At 45.4% G+C, this 17,274-nt stretch overlaps 1 protein-coding gene across 1 annotated transcript in view; it reads right to left on the reverse strand.

Moving 5' to 3' along the window:
- Positions 1–17,274, reverse strand: part of LOC135036093 (angiopoietin-2-like) — a 112,119-nt gene that overhangs the window by 49,675 nt on the left and 45,170 nt on the right. Inside the window, exons 3-5 of the mRNA XM_063954408.1 lie at positions 4,806–4,927; positions 2,463–2,695; positions 483–628 (exon numbers count right to left, since the gene is read on the reverse strand). Coding sequence (XP_063810478.1) covers positions 483–628; positions 2,463–2,695; positions 4,806–4,927 — 501 coding nt within the window. The remainder of the gene's footprint in view (positions 1–482; positions 629–2,462; positions 2,696–4,805; positions 4,928–17,274) is intronic.

Here is a 17,274-nt window from a genome sequence, read left to right on the forward strand (position 1 = left end):
AAAGCTTCGTAAATCATCAGTAGAAAACAAATACTTAATTGCAAAATATGTCTACTGTCTCTCCATCATTCCACTTTTAATCAAAACAATTTGGTTTTCTGAAGCTATCTACTGTATTGTATGTCCCTATGGTTTACCGTAATGTACTCCGTATAGTAACCAACAATCATGTATGATAAATTGCTAGCTCAGGTAACATACATGCAGGACATCAGAATATATGGCTCGGTAAATGTGTAAAGTCTATTAAAGCTAGTGTTATTTACATACTGTGCTATAGAGCTTTTTATGCCGTGGGTCATATTGTTGTATAGTATTTATCTGTAAAGTGCACACCTATCGCAGCTGCGTGTGTGTCACAAATATGATTATCAGAACCAAATTCACCTACCTACCAAGTACATGAATATATTCTATCATGGCTTATTTCAATATGCCAAACATATATATCAATGGCGGTGATACAGTTTACTACCACTCACTTTTACGGAGTCTGTAGCATTAGAGAAGCGCAAAGTGTACACTCCACTTGATGTGACTCCAGCTTTATAAGCATCTGCACAATCCTGGAAACTCATCTGTTCCTCCTTTGGAATGACAGGGATATCTGGGAAAGCAAATGATACATCTTTTAAAATAATGACAGAGAGTCCTAACAAGAGACTCAGAGGAGAAAATAATAGAATAGCAGAAAAATATATTTTCTTTATACTCCACATTTACAGTAACTCAAAGGAGAGAATCCCACTAGGACCATGTAGATCCAAACAGCCGCCACATGGACACAGTTTTATTTTATGTTTCATGAAATTGTACTTATTTGGCAGTAACATGTTTGCTTTATTGATGTTCCAACAAAGAAACCAGGAGGAAAACTTCATGCCTCTTCCTATGGGTCTCACTAGCTAAGATTGGCAGCTTTACACGATTTATAGCTACCGGGAGGCCACTAACATTACATTACAGACCACTCTACGGAGTTAAGCAGACACACACAGATAACATATTAAGCGGGATGCATCATAGCTAACAATGCAGCCAAACCTCAGAAAATGCTGTTTTCGGAGGTTTGAGCACTTTGCTCACATGCACCAAGGCCCTCATTCCGAGTTGTTCGCTCGCAAGCTGCTTTTAGCAGCTTTGCACACGCTAAGCCGCCGCCTACTGGGAGTGAATCTTAGCTTATCAAAATTGCGAACGAAAGATTAGCAAAATTGCGAATAGACACTTCTTAGCAGTTTCTGAGTAGCTCCACACTTACTCGGCATCTGCGATCAGTTCAGTCAGTTTCGTTCCTGGTTTGACGTCACAAACACACCCAGCGTTCGCCCAGACACTCCTCCCTATCTCCAGCCACTCCCACGTTTTTCCCAGAAACGGTAGCGTTTTTTCGCACACACCCATAAAACGGCCAGTTTCCGCCCAGAAACACCCACTTCCTGTCAATCACATTACGATCTCCAGAACGAAGAAAAAACCTCGTAATGCCGTGAGTAAAATACCTAACTGCATAGCAAATTTACTTGGCGCAGTCGCACTGCGGACATTGCGCATGAGCGACTAATCGCTCCGTTGCGACAAAAAAATAACGAGCGAACAACTCGGAATGACCCCCCAAGCTCTAGAATGTGATACATTCCAGAGCTTGCACCCAGTAGGCAATGCTATCTTTATATAATGTTGCCTAATAGAAACCTATGGGTTTATTATAGTAGACTTCCCTGAAAGTCTACTATACGCCACGCCAGCATACGCATAAGGACTCCTGGGTCATAAACACAGGAGTCCATCTATCAAAAAAGACAGCTCTTATCAGAAGAGCTGTCGTCACTTGTGATTTTTTTCAAGCATGCTGCACTAATAAACGCTGCTATGCTTGCAATGTGTGGCGGGATACATCTCATGCAAAATGCAACGCTTCATGCGTTCTGTTCCATAAGAAAAAAACATATTACTATACACTGAATTATGGCATACAGTCCTACGTTATTTGATATACATAAAAGTGCTACATTGCAGTGACGTGCGGTGAGGTGAGGCGTATACGCCAGAGTTTTGACCATGTAAAGTATATGAAAATGACAAAAAAATATATTAGCAATATCTTCTTTGTATTATTCTAATCCTTTTTATAGTTAAAACTCTGGAGTAAAAAGTCTATGACAGGTGAGGCACTGCCTCCCCTGCCTATCTTTTTCCCACATCTCTGATTCAAATTCACCAAATTCCAGGAGTACAGTATATACTGCTGCACCGGTGTGTAATGCTCACATGAACCCTTGGGCTCATATACTGTGTGTAAATCTGGCTCTTGTACTATCCAGTGCCTCCTGAGCCATTTACCTCACCGCATGTCCCTACTACCTTGCACAATCCACGCTGTAATGGCATCTGGTAATATATGTATTCGGAATGAAACATATTATTGATACAGTATGTTGTTCGTCTACACTTGTACTAACGATTGTATTGTGAAACCAGGTTGGCGAGTTGGCCCACAGTCTCCATGAGGAACGCCTGCTGTCTCTGTAACGTGCTGCTGTTTAGGATTGCCGTGTTGAGCTGCTGCTCTAGTTCTGTTATGAGCGCACTCTGCTTGGAGAGTAGCTCATCTACATGCAGCTTCTCAGCTCTCATCACTTCTGTTTCTTCCTGGTGTTTTTCCTCCATCTCCAGAACTTTGCTCTCCAAAAAACTGAAAACAGATGGGGCATAGATTATATAGAGATTCCTGCCACATCAACTGAGCTATACGCTTCTGTGCAAAGTAACATTATAATCACCAAGTATGGATATTACTATTATTATTATTATTATTATTATTATTATTATTAGATTTTCTTTATTTCATGTAGTAGTTTGTAAATCAACAGTCACAGTTTTTAACATACAGTCTATATACTGTACACTAGGCCGGCGCTAGGACACAAATGTCTTGTCCAATACTTAGGACATTATAAGGTTCAGATAAATGATTTTATAATTATTTAATGTTTTCTATTTCTGTTTTAATAAATTATTGTTACCTGCCACACCATGTTCCTGTTTCTTTTAATATCATAATAACATCCGATATATTTAAAATCATAACTATATATATTTATTTATATCCAAATAACATCCTATATGGGCCCATTGATTAATTATCAGGTTTATAACCCTATAATTATAATTACTTATTACAGCTATTTGCGGCAATGAGAAATGACGTACCACTCATACAGATGTGTCCTCATACATCCAGCCTCAATATGCCAAGCAGAGCGAGATGCCTGACGTGAGTGAACCGCCGGGCCCCATGCAGCTTGTATATCATTCTGCAACTTAGGAGTCTATGTACTAAGCCCTGGAGAGAGATAAAGTGGATGGAAATAAAAAACCAGCCAATGAGCTCCTAACTGACATATTACAGGCTGTGTTTAAAAAAAGACAGGAGCTGATTGGTTAGTATTTTATCTCTCTCCACATTATCACTCTCGAAGGCTTAGTACATCTTCCCCATATGAAGCACAATGGAACTTTGGAAAGGAAAAAAGCCATAGCTGCTACATTGTAGCACTTTGTATACACACAGATGTACAAGTGTCATATATGAAACTACTCAGCACAGTCTCCTGGTGTGTTCTACTTGCATAGCTTTGTTACTAAGACACAGTTACAGCAAAAAAGACACAACAAAGATGCCGGACACTAGCTGACACTATCCCACAGAACCCGGCGTGGCTAGAGGGGCTGTTTGGCGCGGCTGCAGCAATGATGTATGATGAGGACATATCTGTATCTATCATTTTATAGACTGTACTTGATAAATGCTATCTCAACGAGGTCTACTCCTCTACTCTTTTCACTGCTTGATGCATCAGCCCCTTAATGTTTATTCAGTTCATAAAAGCTATTGCGTGTTACCTCTCAGCTACCAAATGCTGAACAATCCAAACTTGAGCCCCCATTTATCAAGCCTTGGAGAGTGATAAATAACAAGGTGATACATTTAAATGATATGTTTGAAAAATGACAGTTAGGAGCTGATTGGCTGGTACTTTATCACCGTGCTATTTATCACTCTCCAAGGATTGATAAATCCAGGCCTTAATGTGAACTGTATGAAAACAAGAATTCAATGCTAGTGATTTCATCTTAAGAGAAAAGAAAACATGTAGGACACCTGCTATGGCATGCTGCTACATGTATCTAACATGATAAAGAGGACAGGTGGAGGATAATCAGCTTCTAGCTATCACTTTATAGAATGTGCTAGACCAGTGGTTCTCAAACTGTGTGTCGTGGTACCCTAGGGTGCCTCGGGGCACTTGCAGGGGTGTCTTGGATTGGTGGTCCAGGACAAATTTTAATTATTATTTATGGTCAGTTTAATAGGCAAGAAACATTTGGCCTAGGGGTGCTATGAAAATAATTCTGATACTCTATAGTGCAATGATTCAGTTTAGGAACCACTGTGCTAGATAAATGATAAGTAGATGCTGATTGTTGCTGTGGGTAATCTCCACTTGTTCTCTTTAGAAGGTGTGATACCTCTCCCCTATAGCGTAGGGTAGGAGTACAAAAGAAAGTTATATGGGATCTGGCATTACCTGTACAAGTGATAAATAAGACATATCTGCAGATGTGCTGCATTTATTGCAGCCTCATGTTACTTCACTTACAGTATGTCTTCTTTCTGAGTCAGTATATGTACACATCTACATAACCTGCATAATAAAGCCTCTTCTAAATGCCAAGAAATAAAGCTTACTACACATTACAATGACTTTATAGCAGTAACCCATTTGTTCATAGATTCCTACCTGTTCTTTTCACGTAACTTATTGATTTCTTGTCTCTGTACCAGTAATTCTTTCTCCAGCTTGTTGGTGAATATGGAATTTTCCAGGAGTTGACTTTCTAATTTATTTGTCTGGTTCAGAACCTACAGCGTACATACAGGTTATAAATAAATCAAATCAATCAATCAATCAATCAATCACATATCATAAAAATTCTCTGCAGAGTTGGCAGAAAAAAATTAAATACATAAACTTTAATATACTATCAACTATAGAAATGTACAGTCCAGTTCTTCAAAAAAAATGTGCTGGGGTAGCTGATTGGTGATCCCTTCCACAGCAATTCTGGCTCACAGTGGTGACGAGAAATAATGGGATTTTAATTACTTACGGGTAAATCCTTTTCTCGTAGTCCGTAGAGGATACTGGGGATTCATTTAGTACCATGGGGTATAGATGGATCCACTAGGAGCCATGGGCACTTCAAGAATTTGATAGTGTGGGCTGGCTCCTCCCTCCACGTCCCTCCCACCAGACCCAGTCCAGGAAACTGTGCCCGAGGAGATGGACATACTTTGAGAGAAGGATATAAAAGGATAGTGGTGAGATTCCGAACCAACACACACAAACAAAAGGAAAGCTAAGCTAACCAAACTTGAAACAGGAACAGCAACAGCTGAACCAAACAACAATACTTAACTATGTAACAGTGCAGGAAGAAAGAAGCACCAGACGGTTGCCCATTATCTTCTACGGACTACGAGAAAAAAAATTACTGGTAGGTAATTAAAATCCTATTTTCTCTTACGTCCTAGAGGATACTGGGGTTCCATTTAGTACTATGGGGAAGTACCAAAGCTCCCAAACCGTGTGGGAGAGTGCTGAGGTTCCTGCAGAACTGATTGACCAAACTGAAGGTCCTCAGAGGCCAAAGTATCAAACTTGTAGAACTTTTTAAACGTGTTCGAACCTGACAAAGTAGCTGCTTGGTAGAGCTGTAAGGCCGAGACACCGCGGGCAGAAGAACCCACCGACCTAGTCGAGTGGGCCTGTACAATTTTAGGACCCAGCAATCCTTCCGTGGAATAAGCATGCTGGATAGTGAGCCTGATCCAGCGCGCAATTGACTGCTTTGAAGCAGGACACCCAATCTTATTGGGATCGTAAAGAACAAACAGCGAGTCCGTTTTCCTGTAACAAGCTGTTTTCTTCACATACACCTTCAAAGTCCTCACAACATCCAAAGACTTTGAAGTAACAGAGGTGCCGGTAACAACCGGAACCACAATAGGTTGGTTGATGTGAACCGCAGACACCACCTTAGGAAGAAATTGCTGACGAGTCCTGAGTTCAGCTCTGTCCTCATGGAAAATTAAATAGGGGCTCTTGTAGGACAATACCCCCAGTTCCAACACACGTCTTGCTGAAGCCAAGGCCAACAGTGTGACGGTCTTCCACATAAGAAATTTAACATCTACCTCCTGTAACGGTTCAAACCATTCCGATTGGAGGAACTGCAGCACCAAATTGACATACCAAGGTGCCGTGGGAGGCACAAAGGGAGGTTGGATCTGCAGAACACCTTTCAAGAAGGTCTGGACCTCACGAAGAGAAGCCAGTTGTTTCTGAAAGAAAATAGACAAGGCCAAAATCTGTACATTTATGGAGCCCAAACGTAGGCCCACATCCACACCTGACTGCAGAAAAGCAGAAAACGTCCCAGATGAAATTCCACTGCAGAATATTTTCTGCTCTCACACCAAGAGACGTATTTCTTCCAAATATGGTGGTAATGTTTAGACATTACCCCTTTTCTGGCTTGGGTCATAGTCGGGATGATTTTGTCAGGGATGCCTCTCCTGACCTAGAATCCACCATTCAACTTCCATGCCGTCAAATGTAGCCATGGTAAGTCTTGATAGGTGAACAGGCCCTGTTGTAGAAGATCCTCGCGAAGAGGTAGATGCCACGGATCTTCCAGGAGCATCTTGAGAAGATCCGCGTACCAGGCCTTTCTTGGCCAGTCCGGAGCAATGAGAATTGCATCAACTTATTCCCTTTTTATTCTGTTCAGAATTCTTGGGATTAGAGGAAGTGGAGGAAACACGTACACCATCTCTGATAGACCCATGGAGTCGTCAGAGCGTCTGCTGCCACTGCCTGTGGGTCTCTCGATCTGGAACAATACCGCTTGAGCTTCTTGTTGAGATGAGAGGCCATCATTTGTGGACATCCCCATCGATGTGTCAAGCACCTGAACACCTCCGGGTGCAGGCCCCACTTCCCCAGGTGCAGGTCGTGTCTGCTGAGGAAGCCTGCTTCCCAGTTGTCTACTCCCGGAATGAAGACCGCCGACAACGCCGCAGTGTGTTTTTCCGCCCAGAGGAGAATTCTTGACACCTCTGACATTGCTGCTCTGCTTTTCGTTCCGACCTGTCGGTTTACGTACGTCACTGCCGTCACATTGTCCGACTGGACCTGAATGGCCTGATCTTGAAGAAGATGTGAGGCCTGCAGAAGGGCATTGTACAGTATATAGCCCTGAGTTCCAGAATGTTCATTGGAAGGACGACTTCCTGACTTGACCATCTTCCTTGAAACTGCACTCCCTGAGTGACTGCTCCTCGGCTTGCGTCCGTGGTTAGCAGAATCCAGTTTTGAATCCCGAACCGTCGGCCCTCGATTAGGTGAGAAGTCTGTAGCCACCACAGAAGGGAGATCCTGGCTCTTGGTGACAGTCTGATCCTCTGGTGCATGTGAAGATGTGATCTGGACCATTTGTCCAACAGATCGAGCTGGATGGGTCTCGCATGAAACCAGTAGCGGATCTTGCCACGGGCAAGCAGGACTTTTGCCCGGGGCGCCGCCTTCCGGAGGGCGCCGGCGCCATCCGGAGGGCGCCGCACCATGGCAAGATCCGCTGCTGCTGTGCCCCCCGCTGCCGCTGGCCACTATCCCGCTGCCCGCTCTCCCGCTGTGAAGGGAAACTAGCTTTCCTTCGTGGAGAGGACCTTTGCTGTGCGGTGCGCGATGACGTCATCGCGCACCGCACATCATCTCAGCGGCGCTACTACTGTACAGGGGGCGTAACTGACCACGCCCCCTTTATGAAGCCATGCCCCCTATGGCCGCCCGGGGTGCAAAAAGACCCTGAGCCGGCCCTGCATGAAACCTCCTGTACTGAAGAGCCTCGTAAGAGGCCACCATTTTCCCCAGAAGGCGAATGCATAGATGCACAGATATCCGGGTTGGCTTCAGGACATCCCGAACCATCGACTGGATTACCAATGCCTTCTCCAATGGAAGAAAAACTTTCTGTGACTATGTGTCCAGTATCATTCCCAGAAATGGGAGACTCCGAGTTGGCTCTAAGTGAGATTTTGGAAGATTTAGAATCCACTCGTGATCCAGGAGTAGTTTGGTTGTGAGGCCAATCCTGTTCAACAACCTCTCCCTGGACGGAGCCTTTATCAGAAGATCGTCCAGGCATGGAATTATGTTCACTCCCTGCTTGCAAAGGAGAAACATCATCTCTGCCATCACCTTGGTGAACACCCTCGTGCCGTGGAGAGACCAAAAGGCAGGGCCTGGAACTGGTAGTGACAGTCCTGCAGCGCAAATCGTAGATAAGCCTGGTGAGGCAGCCAGATTGGAATGTGAAGGTACGCATCCTTGATATCCACAGCCACTAGGAATTCCCCCTCTTCCAGACCTGAGATCATCGCTCTCAGAGACTCCATCTTGAATTTGAACACTTGGAAGTACGGGTTCAACGATTTTAGATTCAAAATCGGCCTTACCGAACCGTACCACAAACAAGTTGGAATAATATCCCTTGTTTTGGAGATGAGGTGGAACTGGTGCATGTGAAGATGTGATCTGGACCATTTGTCCAACAGATCGAGCTGGATGGGTCTCGCATGAAACCAGTAGCGGATCTTGCCACGGGCAAGCAGGACTTTTGCCCGGGGCGCCGCCTTCCGGAGGGCGCCGGCGCCATCCGGAGGGCGCCGCACCATGGCAAGATCCGCTGCTGCTGTGCCCACCGCTGCCGCTGGCCACTATCCCGCTGCCCGCTCTCCCGCTGTGAAGGGAAACTAGCTTTCCTTCGTGGAGAGGACCTTTGCTGTGCGGTGCGCGATGACGTCATCGCGCACCGCACATCATCTCAGCGACGCTACTACTGTACAGGGGGCGTAACTGACCACGCCCTCTTTCTGAAGCCATGCCCCCTATGGCCGCCCGGGGTGCAAAAAGACCCTGAGCCGGCCCTGCATGAAACCTCCTGTACTGAAGAGCCTCGTAAGAGGCCACCATTTTCCCCAGAAGGCGAATGCATAGATGCACAGATATCCGGGTTGGCTTCAGGACATCCCGAACCATCGACTGGATTACCAATGCCTTCTCCAATGGAAGAAAAACTTTCTGTGACTATGTGTCCAGTATCATTCCCAGAAATGGGAGACTCCGAGTTGGCTCTAAGTGAGATTTTGGAAGATTTAGAATTCACTCGTGATCCAGGAGTAGTTTGGTTGTGAGGCCAATCCTGTTCAACAACCTCTCCCTGGACGGAGCCTTTATCAGAAGATCGTCCAGGCATGGAATTATGTTCACTCCCTGCTTGCAAAGGAGAAACATCATCTCTGCCATCACCTTGGTGAACACCCTCGTGCCGTGGAGAGACCAAAAGGCAGGGCCTGGAACTGGTAGTGACAGTCCTGCAGCGCAAATCGTAGATAAGCCTGGTGAGGCAGCCAGATTGGAATGTGAAGGTACGCATCCTTGATATCCACAGCCACTAGGAATTCCCCCTCCTCCAGACCTGAGATCATCGCTCTCAGAGACTCCATCTTGAATTTGAACACTTGGAAGTACGGGTTCAACGATTTTAGATTCAAAATCGGCCTTACCGAACCGTACCACAAACAAGTTGGAATAATATCCCTTGTTTTGGAGATGAGGTGGAACTGGAACAATGACCTGAGTCTGTACCAGTTTTTGAATGGCATCCTGTAAGGTTATACTTGCCTCTTGTGAAACTGGTAAGCCTGATTTGAAGAATCTGTTTGGTGGGAGCTCCTGAAATTCCAGTCTGTAGCCCTGGGAAATAAGATCTATGACCCAGGGGCATGATGTCATCCAGATGTGACTGAAATTTTTTTAGTCGGGCTCCCACCCATCAGTCTTCTAGGCATCGCGGTCCACCGTCATGCTGAAGGCTTTGAGGAAGCAGAGCTGGAGCTCTGTTCCTGAGAACCGGCAGTTTGCGTGGTTTACCTCTAGCGCCTCTGTTGGCTGTAGAAGATCCTCTGACTTTGCCCTTAAACTTGGCAGTCCAAAAGGACTGTAGAGTAGGTCCTGAGTAGGTCTTCCTGGTTGGGGGAGCTGCAGAAGGAAGAAATGTGGACTTACCCGCAGTAGCTTTGGAGATCCATTTGTCTAGTTCATCTCCAGATAAGTCCTCTCCTGTGAAGGGTAGGCCTTCCACGCCTTTCCTGGATTCTGCATCGGCCATCCACTGGCGTAACCATAAGCCCCTGTGTGCTGACACTGCCATAGCAGTGGTGCGAACATTAAGCAAACCTACTTCTTTTATGGCTTCCACCATAAAGTTTGCAGAGTCCTGTATATGTTGCAGGAGTAAAATGATCTCCCCTCTTGATAAGGAATCCAACCCCTCAGTTAGGTTACCTGACCATTTAGCAATGGCTTTAGTAATCCACGCACATGCTATAGTGAGTCACTGGGCCACCCCAGCAGCTGTGTACAATGATTTGAGTGTAGTCTCAATTTTACGATCAGCCATGTCTTTCAGGAAGGCTGAACCAGGGACAGGTAATACAATTTTTCTTGACAACATGGACACTGATGCATCCACTATCGGTGGACTTTCCCATTTTTTCCTATCCCCAGGGGGTAAAGGAAAAGATGAGAGTAACCTTTTAGGGATTTGAAATTTCTTATCAGGATTAACCCATGGTTGTTCAAACAGGGTATTCAATTCCTTTGAAACAGGAAAAGTGACTGAGGACTTCTTTTTTACATTAAAATAAGATTCCTCACACTCCTCTGCCACCTTATCAGGGATTTGCAGAACATCTCTAATAGCTTCTATAAGAGCATCTATTCCCCGTGACAGAGCAGCGTCCCCCCTTCTGAATCCACATCCACCTCCGCCTCCTCCTTGTCTGACCCCTCACAACAGAGTCAGACTGCAGGATATGAGCCAGAGTTCGTTTTTGCAGACAAATGGCAGGGGACTGAGACGCTTGCTTGGGGACTGAGGGGGACATGTACTAAGCAGTGATAAAAGTGGAGAAGTGAGCCAGTAGAGAAGCTGCCCATGCCAGCCAATCAGCTGCTCTGTATATTCTTATAGTATGCAAATTATAAATGTTACATCAATGCTGATTGGTTGCCATGGGCAACTTCTCCACTGGCTCACTTCTCCACTTTTATCACTGCTTAGTACATGTCCCCCTGAGTCTCTATTCATAATCTCATCCACAGGCTGTCTTAAGTATTGCGTCTCTTTCTCATTGCGGGACAATTTATTAGAGATATTGGAAATCATTCCTTTAATGGAATCCAACCACGCTGGTTCAGCCCCGCTAGTCTGAGAAGGTGCACTAAATTGAGTACATAGTAGTGAGCTCCCTGGGGAAGAGGAAAATTCTGCCGTACATGAAACACACTCTTTGCCTGACATATTGTAAATGTGACAGCACACACACACACACACACACACACACACACACACACACACACACACACAGTTAAAAGCACAATTAACCATCAAAGAGCCCTTCCAGGGAGAGACAGAGGTATTCTGGAGCCAGCACACAGCGCCCTTATTGTGAATGCCAAGCTTAGCTGGGTCACAGATTAAGTACCCAGATTGGGGATTTAGAACCCTAATAATCGCTCCCCACCCTGCTATAACCCCCTGGTACCGCTGAGGTAATCTGGAGCCACACCAGGGGAGCTGTGCGTCCCTTCCAGTCAGCATCTGTGTCCACTGCAGAGTGAAAATGGCGCTGGTGAGCTACTGGATCCGCTCGTAGTGAAGCCCCACCCCTTCAATGGTGAGCGGTCTTCCCGCTTTTTTTTATACTGGCTGAGGTAATTTGTGCTTAAAATGGAAAGAGAACCGTTTTAAGGCTTTGTTTGCCAGTGTGGGTACTGTGTACAGTGTACTGAGACGCAGTTGTGTACTGAGTCTGGAGACGCAATCTGGCCCGGTTAGAAGCCGCGCATCTCCATATCCTCATGCAGCCGTAATGGCCGGTGACCCGCTAAGCGGGACGCCGGCTTAGTACTCACCACTCTTCTTTCTTTTGGCACTGTTAGGGGTGGCGGTGTGCTGCGGGAATGTAAGTTCGCCGTGGTGGGGCTTGCGAATAGTTCCCTCAGGAGCTAGTGTCCTATCAGCAGAGAACGGGACCATTAACCCTGCAAGAGGTTGGGCCGTTCCCCCCACTAAGTCCCACGAAGCAGGCAGGCTGGTGCCATCCAGTACTGCCTGAAAATAACAAACAGAAACATAAATGCAGAAAACTCTTCAGGAGCTTCCATAAGCGTGACCGGCTCCTCCGGGCACATTTTCTAAACTGGGTCTGGTGGGAGGGGCATGGAGGGAGGAGTCTGCCCAAACTATCAAATTCTTGAAGTGCCCATGGCTCCTAGTGGACCCGTCTATAACCCATGGTACTAAATGGATCCCCAGTATCCTCTAGAACATAAGAAAAATACCAGTTTGCCAGCGTGTCCAAGCACCCTACTCATATGCATTGCACGGCTTTGTATATGCTCTGTACTGGGAACTCAGACTTGGGCTTCCAGGAGTAGATTCTAATAAAATAATAAGAATGCATGTGGGTGATGGGAGAAGTTTTCATTGTATATGGTCAATTGGCAATAGCCATCTCTGGTGATGGTATTATCCTATAGGCCAGTACTCACTGGCAGATCTGGGGAGAGATGTGTGCTGAGCGAACCGCTCAGCACACATCTCTCCCCCCGCTCAGCAAAGCGCGATGTGTGCTGAGCGTGCGGGGGGAGGGCGCTCATTTCACCCAGCGGGTGAAGTGAGTGACCCGCTAGATTGGCCTGCATGCAGGCCACTCTAGCACCAGCGATAGCGATGCGTGGGACTGCGCATCGCTATCGCTGTGAGGGGTACACACGGAGAGATCACTGCTTAAAATCTAAGCAATCTAGTCAGATTGCTTAGATTTTAAGCAGCGATCGCTCCGTGAGTACCCCCCTTATGTGAGAAATCAGCTGACCTGTTTTAAAGGATAAAATTAAGGTGCAGGTTGCTTTAAAAAACAAAAGGATACAACTAACATTACTACATACACACATTTATTTTTATAAACTTTGGACTAAAGATACTTCTGAATTAATTTTTTTCTCAGCAAACGGGGGAGGGGGATGGACTTCCAGTTGTTATATAATCTGCCAGGAGCTTTTTGGAGGCGGAACGTAATGGAGTCCGAGATGGCCAGAAATGCGGTATGTCGGACGATCTAGGGTGGTTTTTGAAAGGGGCAAACACTTACAAAGCAAGGTTTTGCCTTGTAAGTGTTTGCCCCTTAAGAAAAAATCCGAGATCAGCCAGCATCCCATACCTCCGGTGATCTCGGACTCCATTACATCCCGCCATAAGTGACTGATGACCAAAGATGTTTTAGGGGTCTATTTACTAACCCTTGGATTGAGATAAAGTGGACGGAGATAAAGTACCAGCCAACCAGCTCCTGTGATTTTTCAAACGCAGCCTGTGACATGGCAGTTAGGAATTGATTGGCTGTTACTTTATCTCCGTTCACTTTATCTCCATCCAAGGCTTAGTAAATAGACCCTTGAGTGATATATGGTGCTATAGCTAAAGTGCATAAATACTTTTGTTGTGTTGTTGAAGAAAATAGGACATGGGCCCTCATTCCGAGTTGATCGCTCGGTAGCTGCTTTTAGCAGTAGTGCACACACTAGGCCGCCGCCCTCTGGGAGTGTATCTTAGCTTAGCAGAAGTGCAACCGAAAGGTTAGCAGTTCTGCTACTAAAAAATTTCATGCAGTTTCAGAGTGGCTCGATACTTACTACTATCTTGCGATGACTGCAGTCTGTTTAGTTCCTGGTGTGACGTCACAAACGCGCCCTGCGTTCGGCCAGCCACTCCCCCGTTTCTCCAGCCACTCCTGCGTTTTTACCTGGCATGCCTGCGTTTTTTAGCACACTCCCTGAAAACGCTGAGTTGCCGCCCAGAAACACCCACTTCCAGTCAATCAAACAACGAACAATCGAGCGACTGAAAAGCGTCGCTCGAGCTTGTGTAAAACTACAAAGTTTTGTGTGAAAGTACTTAGCGCATGCGCACTGCGTACCATGCGCATGCGCATAAATGCCGTTTTTCCACCTGATCGATACGCTGCGAAAAACGGCAACGAGCGATCAACTCGGAATGAGGGCCTTAGTGTGAACACACATTTTACTTCAAAAAATGGCAATTCACTGATTTGTTTTAATGTATTATGCATTTGATGTAGAACTAATGAGTTCTTTTATGCACAGGATAAAAATATTATTATTATTATTATTATTATTATTATTATTATTATTATTCTTTATTTATATGGCACCACAATGGTTCCGCATCACACAAGTGCAGGGTAACTAAACATAACTACATCAGTAGATGACACTGAAATAAGTATCAGGGTGGCAAAAAACACAGGATTTGGGACATTCGAGGACTATTAAAGTAAGAAAAGGATAAGCACATGAGGGAAGAGAGGGCCCTGCTCTTGAGAGCTTACATTCTAAAGGGAAGGGGCAGACAGACAGGGGTGACACAGATGGGATAGACAGAGCGTGGAACAGGGGGTTAGGATGAGATTTGGCTGGGTTTGATAAATAAGTGAGTCTTAAGAGCCCGTTTGAAGCTCTGTAGAGAGGTGGAGAGTCTGAGGGGGAGAGGTAAAGAATTCCAGGGAGCAGAACGTGAAAAATCTTTGAGAAGACAGGAGAGCCGGCGTGCATTAGCAAAGCGAATAGGGCGGGTGGGAGAGTAAAGGAAGATAAGGTCAGATTTGTAAATGGGAGAGGAGTGGGTAAGTGCTTTGTAAGTGAGTGTGAGAAGTTTGAATTGGATTCTGAAAAGGAAGAGAAGCCAGTGAAGGGCTTGTAGTAGAGGGGAGATGGACATAGTACATTTGATGAGGAAGATGAGCTGGGCTGCAGCATTGAGGATAGATTGGAGTGGAGAGAGGTAATTGTCAGGGATACAAGTTAGGAGGAGATTACAGTCTGGGAATGACCAGTGAGTGGATAATGGTCTTGGTAGCATCCTGGGTGAGAAAGGGTCTAATCCAGGAAATATTTTTTAAATGAAAATGGCAGGTTTGTGAATGGTGCCGAATGTGTGATTTGAAGGAAAGGGAGGAGTCAAGGATTACGCCAAGACAGCTTGGGGGCTAGAGGAGATAGTCGTGCCATCAATAGATAGTGAGATTGTGGGAGATGACGTTGTGTGGCAAGGTGGGAAGACGATCAGCTCAGTCTTGGACATGTGAGTTTGAGAAAGCGCAGGGACATCTAGGAAGAGATAGCAGAGAGACAGTTGGAGATATGAGTGAGAAGAGCCGAGGAGAGGTCAGGGGAGGAAAGGTAGATTTCAGTGTCATCAGCATAGAGGTGATATTGGAAGTTAAAAGAACTAATGAGTTCACCTAAAGAGGACGTATATAGAAAAAGAAAAGGAGAGGACCATGAACAGAACCGTGGGGGACAACAACAGTTAATGAAAGTGAGGGTTAGGTAGCGTCATGAGAGGAGACAGAGAAGGAACGATCAGAGAGGTAGGAGGACAGCCAGTGGAGGGCAGTATCACGTAAGACCAATAGAGTGTAGGATTTGCAGAAGGAGAGGGTGGTCCGCAGTGTCAAAAGCAGCAGAGAGGTCAAGATGAATAAGCAGAGAGTAGTGGCCCTTAGATTTGGATGCATGGAGGTCATTGCAGACTTTTGTGAGGGCAGTTTCGGAGGAAAGAAAGGCAGTGAGGAGGTTGTAGACAATACGCTCAATGAATTTGGAGGAAACAGGGAGGAGAGAGATGGGTCGGTAGTTGGAGAGGGTGTTTGGATCACGGTTAGGTTTTTTAAGAGTAGGAGAGAGAAGAGCATGCTTGAAGGCAGAGGGGACAGTGCCTGATGTGAGGGAGAGATTGAGAAGGTGGGCAAGATGGGAACAGGTAGAAGGAGAGAGGTAGCGGAGGAGGTGGGAGAGGATAGGGTCAAGTGGAGAGGTGGTGGTGGGGGGGACGGATGAGGGCCATAACTTTCTCATCAGACACATGGGAAAAAGATGTCAGAGTTGGTAAGAGGGAAGGGTTCGGCAATACGTGAGCATTTTTGAAGATATCTGGTGCATTTGGTGTGCCAGGGTTGAGGTGTGGTTGGTGGAGCGGCAGACTCAAGAGCAGAAATAAGGGATGCATTGTATAGGGATGTGGTTTGTTCAGGGCACGAGAGAGAGAGAGAATAGGAGAGAGAAGTGAGTTGAACAGGGAGGATAGGGATGAGGTGTCAATAGCCTCAATGTTACGCTTAGTGATGGTAGCCTTAGGAGGGAGAGATGTGTGGTCAGAGAGGGGAAAAGGAGAGTTGGAGAAATCAGAAATCTCACATCGGTGAGTGAAAACCAGATCCACTGAGCTCCCATTCACATGGAGGGTGAGGAGGTCCACTGGTAGAGACCAAGTGAAGAGGTGAGGTTAAGGAGTTTAGAGGCAGGTGATTTTGTGGGGTTATCGATAGGGATGTTGAAATCATCTAAGATAATGGAGAGATTATCTGAAGAGAGGAAGTCAGTAAGCCACAAAGCAAAGTTGTCAAGGAATTTGGAGGAAATGCCAGGGGGATGGTAAATTACAGCAACTCGAAGATTAGTAGGTTGGTAGAGGCGTAAAACATGGACCTCAAATGTAGAGACTGTAAGGGATGGTTCTAGAGGTATAAGTTGGTATGTGTAGCTAGAGGGTAAAGGACCCCAACACCATCACCATGGTAACCCATATAATATATTCTTTAACAGTGAAGGACTAATAAACCCTGTAAAGTTGTGCGTAATAAGTGTGGCATATGTATACCTGTTAATAAATACATAAATGCATGAATCTGCTAAATAATGGTTACATCTTTTCAAATATATACGAGTGAGAAAAGCAGAAGAGCTACCATAATAATGTACATGATGGATTTCATGTTAATGTAAGGATTACAGAAAATATGTACTGAATGTTATAGGACTCACTGCTACGGAAGACAGCGAAGGTAAACAAAGCTGTTGAAGTAGTAATCGGAAGCATGACAAGTTACACAGAACATGTGTTGGGACAAAAGAAAGAACATGGGCAGATACAATAGCTAATATTAATAAAGGAAGAGAGAGGAGGACTTGCGGAAAGGTAATGGGGACACTGGTTTCT

Source organism: Pseudophryne corroboree, chromosome 2 (genome assembly GCF_028390025.1).
Source record: "Pseudophryne corroboree isolate aPseCor3 chromosome 2, aPseCor3.hap2, whole genome shotgun sequence".
NCBI classification, from domain to species: domain Eukaryota; kingdom Metazoa; phylum Chordata; class Amphibia; order Anura; family Myobatrachidae; genus Pseudophryne; species Pseudophryne corroboree.